The sequence below is a fragment of the Nematolebias whitei genome, chromosome 21, assembly GCF_014905685.2.
Source record: "Nematolebias whitei isolate Nwh7 chromosome 21, NemWhi1, whole genome shotgun sequence".
Classification (NCBI taxonomy): domain Eukaryota; kingdom Metazoa; phylum Chordata; class Actinopteri; order Cyprinodontiformes; family Rivulidae; genus Nematolebias; species Nematolebias whitei.
In genome coordinates this window covers 2,914,169-2,925,562 of record NC_056518.1, presented here as the reverse complement: position 1 = coordinate 2,925,562, position 11,394 = coordinate 2,914,169, and the positions used below count along the sequence as shown (strand labels likewise).

Below are 11,394 nucleotides of genomic sequence, written 5' to 3'. Positions count from 1 at the left end.
GAAATCAAGGTGCCAGAGTCTGGAGGAAGACTGGGGAGAAGGAAATGCCAAAATGCCAGAAGTCCAGTGTGAAGCACCCACAGTCAGTGATGGTCTGGGGTGCCATGTCAGCTGCTGGTGTTGGTCCACTGTGTTTTATCAAGGGCAGGGTCAATGCAGCTAGCTATCAGGAGATTTTGGAGCACTTCATGCTTCCATCTGCTGAAAAGCTTTATGGAGATGAAGATTTCATTTTTCAGCACGACCTGGCACCTGCTCACAGTGCCAAAACCACTGGTAACTGGTTTACTGACCATGGTATTACTGTGCTCAATTGGCCTGCCAACTCTCCTGACCTGAACCCCATAGAGAACCTGTGGGATATTGTGAAGAGAAAGTTGAGAGACGCAAGACCCAACACTCTGGATGAGCTTAAGGCCGCTATCGAAGCATCCTGGGCCTCCATAACACCTCAGCAGTGCCACAGGCTGATTGCCTCCATGCCACGCCGCACTGAAGCAGTCATTCATGCAAAAGGATTCCCGACCAAGTATTGAGTGCATAACTGAACATGATTATTTGAAGGTTGGCGTTTTTTGTATTAAAAACACTTGTCTTTCATTGGTGGGATGAAATATGCTAATTTTTTGGGACAGGCATTTTGGGTTTTCATGAGCTGTATGCCATAATCATCAGTATTAAAACAATTAAAGACCTGAAATATTTCAGTTGGTGTGCAATGAATCTGAAATATATGAAAGTTTCATTTTTATCATTACATTATGGAAAATAATGACCTTTATCGCAATTTGCCAATTTTTTGAGAAGGACCTGTATTCTAGTTAGAGATTCATGAGTTTAACAGCCTCAGGGTAGAAGCTGTTCCTCAGTCTAGTGGTTCTACACTTAACGCTCCTTAACTTGTGCACAAGAAAAAACATTTTTTTAACCTTAAATCTGTGTTCAGAGTAGGGGTTGAACGAGTGTATAATTTTTAAACTCGACATTAACATAATAAAACCCGAGTAGAACTCGTGTATTTGATGATGTCATAGATCTCAAGATACAAAAATAAATAAATAAATAAAACGGCAAAAAAGGTAATTATTTACAAAAAAAAAGACCAACAAAACATTGGGAGCATATATTATGCTCATACCATTTATCATACTGCAAATAAGTCACAGGAAAAACAAAACTATTAGTTATTATTATTAAGCTGCAAACGTGAAGAAACGTGCAGCACGACAAAAACGAAACTTAAACCGAAACTGGTTCTGGTTCGGTGGATTGGACCCGGTGTTACACCATGCTCTGTGACCTGCAACAGTGCAACACCGCCCCCTACGGTCATACGGTGGTCACATAATATGACGTCACTACGGATACTCGATGTTAAATTTTTAACCTCGATCGATGTCCTAGCAATCGATGTGTAGATTACTCGAGTACTCTGTTAATGCCCTAGTTCAGAGAAACCAGTGAAACTCTTTCAAGATAATGCATATGTCAATAGAAGAGATGATTGCTTATACTTTTCATGACTTTTTTTGCCTGCTTGCAAATGATCGGTTTCACAAAATCAGCTGAACATGAGCAGCGCGTACTTGGTCTCAGCCACAGTTCTCCAACAGGATAATGATCCAAAACACAGCTGCACAGAAGTCTGTTGGAGTCAGCCTCCCCACCATCGCAGACATCTACACCTCCACATGCAGGAAGAGGGCCATCTGCATCATGAAGGACCCAACTCACCCAGCACACGCACTTTTTGCCCCGCTCCCCTCAGGAAGGAGGTTGAGGAGCATTAAGTGTAGAACCACTAGACTGAGGAACAGCTTCTACCCTGAGGCTGTTAGACTCATGAATCTCTAACCAGAATAATCAGTGAAAAAAAAATCACATCATGATGCTGCTGATCTGTTTCATGTTGCTGCTGATCTGTTTCAATGTTGATGTGTTCATGCATGCTCATCTGCTTACATGGACTCGTGTTCAGGTTTGTGCTGATGTTCGATGTGATATTTTTATGCTATTAGTGCTTGGTGTATATGTAGTTGATGTTTTTCTTAGTTCATATCTTGGATGTTATCATTGTTTTTCTTTTACATTTTATTGTTGGATATAACTGGGACACTGTGTACATAATTTCGCTCCACCGCATGTACCACATAAGTCAAGTCAAGTCAACTTTATTTATAGAGCACATTTAAAACAGAACCTGTTATCAAAGTGCTTAACAACAACAACAATCAATGAGTAAAATTAAAGAGAGAGAAAAAATATATATATACAATACACTAATAATAATAACTGAAGAATTAATAAAAAGCATTTAAAACATAGGGTCACAGATTAAAAAAAACACTAGATCAGTTTACACTGTGTGAAATGCCTGAGAGAACAGATGTGTTTTTAGCAGGGATTTGAAGGGAGGAAGGGAGGTGGCCTGCCTGATGTTGGGGGGCAGGTTGTTCCAGAGTTTGGGGCCCATGACTGAAAAAGCCCGATCTCCTCTGAGCTTCAGTCTTGTTTTTGGAACAGCCAAAAACAGCTGATCGGATGATCTCAGGGCCCGAGAGGGAACGTAAGGTTCCAGAAGCTCAGAGAGGTAAAGGGGTGCGAGGCCATTTAGGCACTTGAAGGTCAACAGAAAGACTTATCCTTGTACAAACAGGGAGCCAGTGAAGGGAGGACAGAACTGGAGTAATATGTTCATATCTATGAGCTCCGGATAAAAGCCGAGCAGCAGCATTCTGGACGAGCTGAAGACGTGAGATGGAGGTCTGGCTGATCCCAGCATAGAGTGCATTACAGTAGTCTAATCGGGTTGTGACAAAGGCGTGGACTAGTTTCTCAAGGTCGGGTCTGGACAATACTGGCTTGAGCTTAGCTACCTGTCTGAGTTGGAAGAAGCTTTTTTGCAGAACAGAATTGATTTGTTTGTCAAACTTGAAGTCAGAGTCTAAAACCATCCCGAGATTTTTACCAGACTGCTTCAGATATGGCTGAAGAGATTCCAGTTTGACAGGATCAGTGGCGGCAGTTGAGCTAGGGCTAAAAACAATGACTTCAGTCTTCTCATTGTTAAAACTTAAGAAATTTGAAGCCATCCAGGCCTTAATGTCGTCCAGACATTTTAACAGAGGGTGAATGGAGCAAACACTTGCTGGTTTCACAGGCAAGTATATCTGGCAGTCATCAGCATAGCAATGGAATGAAAGACCATGTTTCCTCAGGATGGACCCCAGTGGGAGCAAATAAAAGTGAGAACAGAAGGGGTCCAAGAATCGAACCCTGTGGGACCCCACAAGAAAGAGGTAATGAGGCAGATACATTATTACCAACCTTGACACAGAAGCTCCTGCCACTCGGGTTTGAGCGGAACCATTCTAATGCAGCACCTGTGATCCCAACCCACTGTTCCAGCCGTGATATAAGGATACTGTGGTCAACAGTATCAAAAGCAGCAGTAAGGTCCAGGAGCACAAGTACTACAAATTCACCAGAATCGTTTGATATCATAATATCGTTACAAACCCTTACTAATGCTGTTTCAGTGCTGTGTAGTTGCTTAAAGCCAGATTGAAAAATCTCAAAGATTCTGTTCTCGTTCAAAAGCACATAAGGTGCGAATGACAATAAAGAATCTCAGACTCTGACTAAAAACACCCAGGAATGGCTCAGAACCAAATGTTGGACTATTCTAAAGTGGCCTTCTGAGCTCTGATGTAAATCCTGTTGAACATCTGTGTAAGGAGCTGAAACATCTGGAGAAGGAAACAGTCAAACCTGAGACAGCTGGAGTAGTTTGTTCTTGAGGAGTGGAACAAAATACCTGTGAACAGGTGCAGACATCTCTGAGGGTTAAAAAATGTCACGATTGTCTCAACATGGTGCGCAACAAAATGTAAAGTTAAGGGAACCATTTTGGACAAGGCCAGTTTAATTTGACAAAATGCCTTTGAATCAGAATATTCAAAAGCACTGACTATTTTTTTATTAATAGACTTTTCTACTTTTGTCACATTCAAATGACTTCAGCGACCTTTGTGAGTTACATGTATTTAAAAATAATCTCTAAATGTTGGCATAGGGACACTGTTGGTAAAAGTTTTAGTAAACTGTGGTGAGAAATCCTTTTGCAGGAATTCAGTCACAGTCACTCTTGAAAACACTTTTGCTTTATTATTACCTAGAGTTTTGTGAAGCTTATCCATTTGATTATTCTTTGCATTTATTAACTGTCACACTTCTGCTCTTCTTTCTGCATTCTGCTACTATTTCAAAGTGCACAATAAACCGCCTGCCAAGAATCATCTTGGCCAGGACAGGCGGTCAACCTTCTCTGCAGATGTCTCATGTCCTTCCAGTTACAACAAGTGTTAGATAAGGCTCACTGGAAAAGACTTTCATTACTATTCTGCTGCAAAAAAATAACCATAATTAAATTTACCAACATATAGACATAGCTGTTAACATATTCCAACGTAGACGAAGAGCGAGCTTCTGTTTGAAATCCAATCAAACTTTATTTATAAAGGACTTTAAAAACACCCATACAGGACCAACGTGCTGTACAGACAAGTTAAAAAGCACAACAAAGAATAAAATAAAATAAAAAAATAATAATTAAAAAGACATAAACAGCTATGCAATAAAAATTCAAACAGTAAAAGGAGTATCAAATAAATAACAATCATAAAATCAACATCTCACATGGTGTCAAAAGCCTTGGAAAAAATATGGTTTTAAGATGGGATTTAAAAACTGACAGTGAGGAGTCCTGTCTGTAGGCCGTTCCATAGTTTAAGAGCTGCTACAGCGAAGGCACGATCACCTCTAAGCTTGAGCTTTGTTTTGGGCACACTCAGGAGCAGCTGATCAGCTGACCTGAGAGCACGTGAGGGGTATAAGGATGTAGCAGCTCGGAGAGGTAAGTGGGGCAAGATCATTGAGAGATTTAAAAGTAAATAAAATAATCTTAAAACTGATCCTCAAATGTATGGGCAACCAGTGAAGTGAGGCTAAAATGGTGGAAATTAGGGCTGGGTACCTTTCTAAAAAATTTGGTGTTGGTACCTTCACTTCGGTGTCAGTTCCTGGACGGTTCTTTTTTCGGTACCAATTTTGTAATTTATATCACTTCTAACAAAAATAAAATTACGTTACACATTACAGTACAAATCTTGAGTTTTATTTTTTAACTATGGTATTTTTCCATTCCAAGCAGTTTTCTTACATAAAAATAAATAAACAATTTCTATTTCAAAAGAACAGTTTCAAACCAATGTCTAATGCTCACTGCTACACACTGAGGACCTTTTCACTGAACAGTTTTTATTCAGAAAACTCAACGTCTGCTTTCTCTGGACCCAAACAAGCCCACTCCTGGCTGATTGTGTCTCCAGCAGTAGAAAATGTTCACTCTGAGAGTGTGGATGATGCTTGTTGCACACACAGATACCTGGTTGTCAGTTTGATATCACTGTCCCTCACATTCCACCAGCAGGTCACTGGATTCACTGAGGTTAGGGTTTATGCAGACTTCTGCACCTATGTGTCTCTTCCTGAAACTTCTCTGTGGTTCTCTGGGGTTTAGGGCTCTGATCATCTCCCTAACTATTGTGAGGAGAACATAAACAAACAGTGAACATTAGTGAACTGTTTAAGCAGCTGATCCACTGGATGAACACATTTTTACAAGCTTTATCTGTTAGTGTCAATCTTTAGTTAGCTTTTGATTTTAACTAGCTACATAGATAGCCATAAAATAAAGCTACACACTAATATCTTCAAGTTAGCGTTACATGGATCCTAGTTTAACTCACCGCGATGCACATATTAAGCTGCAGTAATGTTAACAAACGTAAACTTACCAGATGAAATCCCAGACACAGCGTCATCCTCAGAGTTCTTTGATAAAGAGGAGTCTGGTCGTGGAGATAATGAATCAGGCCGTTCAACACTCACAGGCTGACTTTAACACTGAGAGGAGGTGGGAGGCTGCAGTCCCCCTTGAAGACAAACATGGAGCAACTTTCCTCTTGTAAATTGAAGTCGTTCAACGTCATACGCACTGCACACGTGAACCCCATCTGTGGGCGGAATCAGCACCGTAGACATACAGCTGTAGGGCAGCTCTATACAGATCTGGGTGTAAACACGTAGTCTGTTTGTCATATGTCTGGTGTTTTACCTGCCTGCGTGCTGAAACCACGTGACCCGTTACAGCCAATACCGAAACTTGACACCGAAAGAAGAGTGACGTTTCAATCCATACACCGACCGGTGCAGTTAGGTCGGTGCCATATAAAAACCTTGGTTCGGTATACAGCTCTAGGGGAAATGTGCTCATGTTTACATGTGCCAGTTAAAAGATGTGCAGCAGCATTTTGCACCATCTGAAGATGGGCAATGGAGGAGCTACTAACCCCCACATAAAGAGCATTACAGTAATCCGGCCTAGTGGTCACAAAGGCATGAATTACTGTGGGTTGTATTTTAGCTAGCTGCCGTAACTGGAAAAAGCTTGATTTAACAACTGAACTTCTCTGACTGTCGAGCTTAAGATCCATATCCATTTTCACCCCAAGATTTGTAATGGTGGGCTTGATGAACTGGGCCAAGAGTCCCAGATCTACAGGATGGGTGCCAGTGGTACCACCAAAAACCATCACTTCTGTTTTTTTCTCATTGAAATTTAAAATGATTAGAGCCATCCAGGCTTTTATGTCATCAAGACACCTGAGCAATGGATTGACAGAGTACATATCTGTTTTTTTGAGGAACATAAATCTGACTGTCATCGGCATAACAGTGGAAGAAAATACCATGCTTCCTAAGTATGGAACCAAGTGGAAGCGAGTAAAGAGAAAATATTAGTGGGCCCAGGCCCGAGCCCTGGGGGACCCCACATTAGAGGCGAGCAGTGGAGGACACAAAGTCACCAAGACTGATACAAAATGTTTGGTCTGATTGGTAACTAAATTGTCTCTAGATGTGAGAGAGAGTGAATTTTTTTTGTCTAATTTGTCTCTATGTGTCCCTGTGATGGACTGAAGACCTGTCCAGGTGTCCCTGTGATGGACTGGAGACCTGTCCAGGTGTCCCTGTTATGGACTGGAGACCTGTCCAGGTGTCCCTTGCCTATCTCACAGTGATAGCTGGTTATGGACGCCAGTGACTCCCGTGACCCGAAAAGGAAGAAGCTGTAAAAAATGATGGATGGATGAATGAATTTTAAGCAAATAAGTTTATTTCATTTTAAAACCATTAGAACATATTATATAAAACACTGAATTAATATTCAGTTCATTTATATAGTGCCAGTTCACAAATAAGTCCTCTCCGTGCACTGTAGAAAAGAAACAAAACAAAACAAGTTCAAATCATGTAAATAAGGTCCAAATATATTTTTTGTAAGTTTTCATCTTTAATGTGTTTTGTGCAGCACTGCTGCCTGTAGCACTGACAGCTGATGTGCTTCTACTCAGGCAGGTCAGGAGTGCCATCTCTCTGTCCCGGGAGGCTTCAGGTCGGCTGCTGGTGGAGACGGTGCCAGGTGAAGAGGCTCTTGCCATGCAGGATGCAGATAGTGGAGTGGTGCGTCTTAGAGCAAGAGACCCTTTCACAGCAGAGATGAGCGCCTTGTGGCTGGGGGTCCAGAGTCTGGGCTTCACACTGGTTTGTGAGCCTCATGAGAACTTGCTACTGGCTGAGGGAACCTTGAGAAACCTGACACGACACTGCTTGGAGAACTTACACATGCTGGGGCAAGGCAGTGAGGTGAGCACACGGGCCTTGAGTATAAATTGTGTATTAATACATACTATTACATAGGGCTGGGCCATATGGACCAAAATTAATATCTCAATATTTTAAGATAAATTGTGATATAATACAAACCGGATTCCAAAAAAGTTGGGACACTAAACAAACTGTGGATAAAAACTGAATGCAATGATGTGGAGGTGCCAACATCTAATATTTCATTCAGAATAGAACACAAATCACAGATCAAAAGTTTAAACTGAGAGAATGTATAATTTTAAGGGAAAAATCTGTTGTTTCCAAATTTCAATATGTTTTCCAAATCCCAAAAAAGTTGGGACAAGTCCATTTTTACCACTGTGTGGCATCCCCCCTTCTTCTTACAACACTCAACAGATGTCTGGAGACAGAGGAGACCAGTTTCTCAAGTTTAGAAATAGGAATGCTCTCCCATTCATGTCTAATACAGGCCTCTAACTGTTCAATCGTCTTGGGCCTTCTTTGTCGCACCTTCCTCTTTATGATGCACCAAATGTTCTCTATAGGTGAAAGATCTGGACTGCAGGCTGGCCATTTCAGTACCCGGATCCTTCTCCTACGTAGCCATGATGTTGTGATTGCTGCAGAATGTGGTCTGGCATTATCGTGTTGAAAAATGCAGGGTCTTCCCTGAAAGAGATGACGTCTAGATGGGAGCATATGTTGTTCTAGACCTGAACATAGTTCTCTGCATTAATGGTGCCTTTCCAGATATGCAAGCTGCCCATGCCACAAGTGCTCATGCAACCCCATACCATCAGTGATGCAGGCTTCTGAACGGAGCGTTGATAACAACTTGGGCTATCTTTGTCCTCTCTGGTCCGGATGACATGGCGTCCCAGTGTTCCATAAAGAACTTCAAATCGTGACTCATCTGACCACAGAACAGTCTTCCATTTTGCCACACTCCATTTTAAATTACCCCTGGCCCAGTGCAAACATCTGAGCTTGTGGAGCTTGCTAAGAAATGGCTTCCTCTTTGCACTGTAGAGTTTCAGCTGGCAACGGCGGATGGCACGGTGGATTTTGTTCACTGACAATGCTTTCTGGAAGTATTCCTGAGCCCATTCTGTTATTTCCTTGACGGTGGCATTCCTGTTTGAGGTGCAGTGACGTTTAAGGGCCCGGAGATCACGAGCATCCAGTAGAGTTTTACGGACTTGACCCTTATGCACAGCGATTGTTCCAGATTCTCTGAATCTTTTGATGATGTTATGCACGGTTGATGATGAAAACTTAAAAGTCTTTGCTATTTTACACTGGGTAACACCATTCTGGTATTGCTGCACTATCTTTCTGCGCAACAATGGTGGAATTGGTGATCCTCTTACCATCTTGGCTTCTGAGAGACACTGACACTCTGAGAAGCTCTTTTTATACCCAATCATGTTGTCAATTGACCTAATTAGTGTTAATTGGTCTTCCAGCTGTTCGTTATATGCTCAATTTCCTTTTTCCAGCCACTTATTGCTACTTGTCCCAACTTTTTTGGGATTTATTGACACTTTGAAATTTTGAATCAACATATTTTTCCTTTAAAATGTTACATTTACTCAGATTAAACTTTTGATCTGTCATCTATGTTATATTACGAATAAAATATTGACATTTGCCATCTCCACATCATTGCATTGAGTTTTTATTCAGAATTTGTTTAGTGTCCCAACTTTTTTGGGCGGTTGTGGCTGAGTGGTTAGAGCAGTCGTCCTCCAATGCGAGAGTTGGGGGTTTGAATCCACCTGCAGTCACATGCCGAAGTGTCCCTGGGCAAGACACTGAACCCCTCAATGCCTCTGATGTGTGTCCCATCAGTGTTTGTGAGTTAAAGCACTGATTAGTCTCATTAGAATGATTTGTTCAGTTAGCTTTGTAGAGATGTAGAGTGCTGTATGAATGGGCAAATGAGGCACAGATTGTAGTGTAAAGCGCTTTGAGTATCTTGAAATAAGATAGAAAGGCGCTATATAAGTACAGTCCATTTACCATTTTTTGGAATCCGGTTTGTATATGTATATATCAATATTTTTTTCTTCCCATAAAGTAATAACAAAGATATATTTCTGAGTCAAATGTTTGTCCCAGTTGTCACACAGGCACTTATAGTAACAAACAGCTGTAACTGTACAAAATAAAGGTCTATAAAATAAAATATTTACATATATTAATTAATTTTTTAGACCTTTATTTACATATATTAAATAATAATTCTCTTCAGTTGTTCTGCCTTCATGACGTTAGTGTGTGTGAACTGCAGCTGCATGTCCGACAGTCTTCAGCCTCCTTCCCTGAAACAAACCACAGTATAAAACTCATTTAGCCGTGTCTGCCTTACGAGAGGAACAGTGAGGTGTTGCAACATTAATAAATCAGCAGATTATTGTATCGCTAAAGACACAGTCCCTAACGACTAACAAGACGGCTAACACTTTAGCCATCTTGTTCCACAGTTGAGACTGGGACTGTGTCTTTAGCGATATGCTAACCTGCTGACAGTTCAGCCAGGTGCTGGCCTGTTTGTCAGTACATGGGGTACCAAAAACAAAAAAAATCAAGAGTGAATAGCAGAACAAGCTGTTTAAAAATGGCAGAGATTATTTGGCATATTATTCATGGACATACAGGTCCTTCTCAAAAAATTAGCATATTGTGATAAAGGTCATTATTTTCCATAATGTAATGATAAAAATGAAACTTTCATATATTTCAGATTCATTGCACACCAACTGAAATATTTCAGGTCTTTAATTGTTTTAATACTGATGATTATGGCATACAGCTCATGAAAACCCAAAATGCCTGTCCCAAAAAAGAGTTGGCAGGCCAATTGAGCACAGTAATACCATGGTCAGTAAACCATTTACCAGTGGTTTTGGCACTGTGAGCAGGTGCCAGGTCGTGCTGAAAAGTGAAATCGTCATCTCCATAAAGCTTTTCAGCAGATGGAAGCATGAAGTGCTCCAAAATCTCCTGATAGCTAGCTGGGTTGACCCTGCCCTTGATAAAACACAGTGGACCAACACCAGCAGCTGACATGGCACCCCAGACCATCACTGACTGTGGGTGCTTCACACTGGACTTCTGGCATTTCCTTCTCCCCAGTCTTCCTCCAGACTCTGGCACCTTGATTTCCGAATGACATGCAAAATTTGCTTTCATCCAGACCCATCTCTGCCTGATGCCCTCAACAAGTTCTATGCACGCTTTGAAGACCCGAACAGACCACCCAGCACCAGACTCACCTCACCACCGGATGAAGAGCATCTCAGCGTGACCTCAGCAGAAGTAAGGAGTACCTTCAGGAGGATTAATCCGCACAAGGCAACTGGCCCAGACAACATCCCTGGAAAAGTGTTGAAGGAATGTGCTGATCAGCTCTGTGAGGTGCTGGCAGACATCTTTAACACCTCACTTACCCTGGAGACAGTTCCCACCTGCCTGAAACTGCCACCATCATCCCAGTCCCAAAAAGCTCTACAGTGACTGGTCTGAATGACTATCGGCCAGTGGCCCTCACCCCGATAGTCGCTAAATGCTTTGAAAAACTGGTCATGACTCGCATCAAAACAACCATCAACATCAACGAGGACCCTCATCAGTATGCAT

General features: G+C 41.6%; 1 protein-coding gene across 1 annotated transcript in view; it reads left to right on the top strand.

The window, feature by feature from the left end:
• Positions 1-11,394, top strand: part of ap5s1 (adaptor related protein complex 5 subunit sigma 1) — a 57,826-nt gene that overhangs the window by 35,537 nt on the left and 10,895 nt on the right. Inside the window, exon 2 of the mRNA XM_037695267.1 lies at positions 7,476-7,767. Coding sequence (XP_037551195.1) covers positions 7,476-7,767 — 292 coding nt within the window. The remainder of the gene's footprint in view (positions 1-7,475; positions 7,768-11,394) is intronic.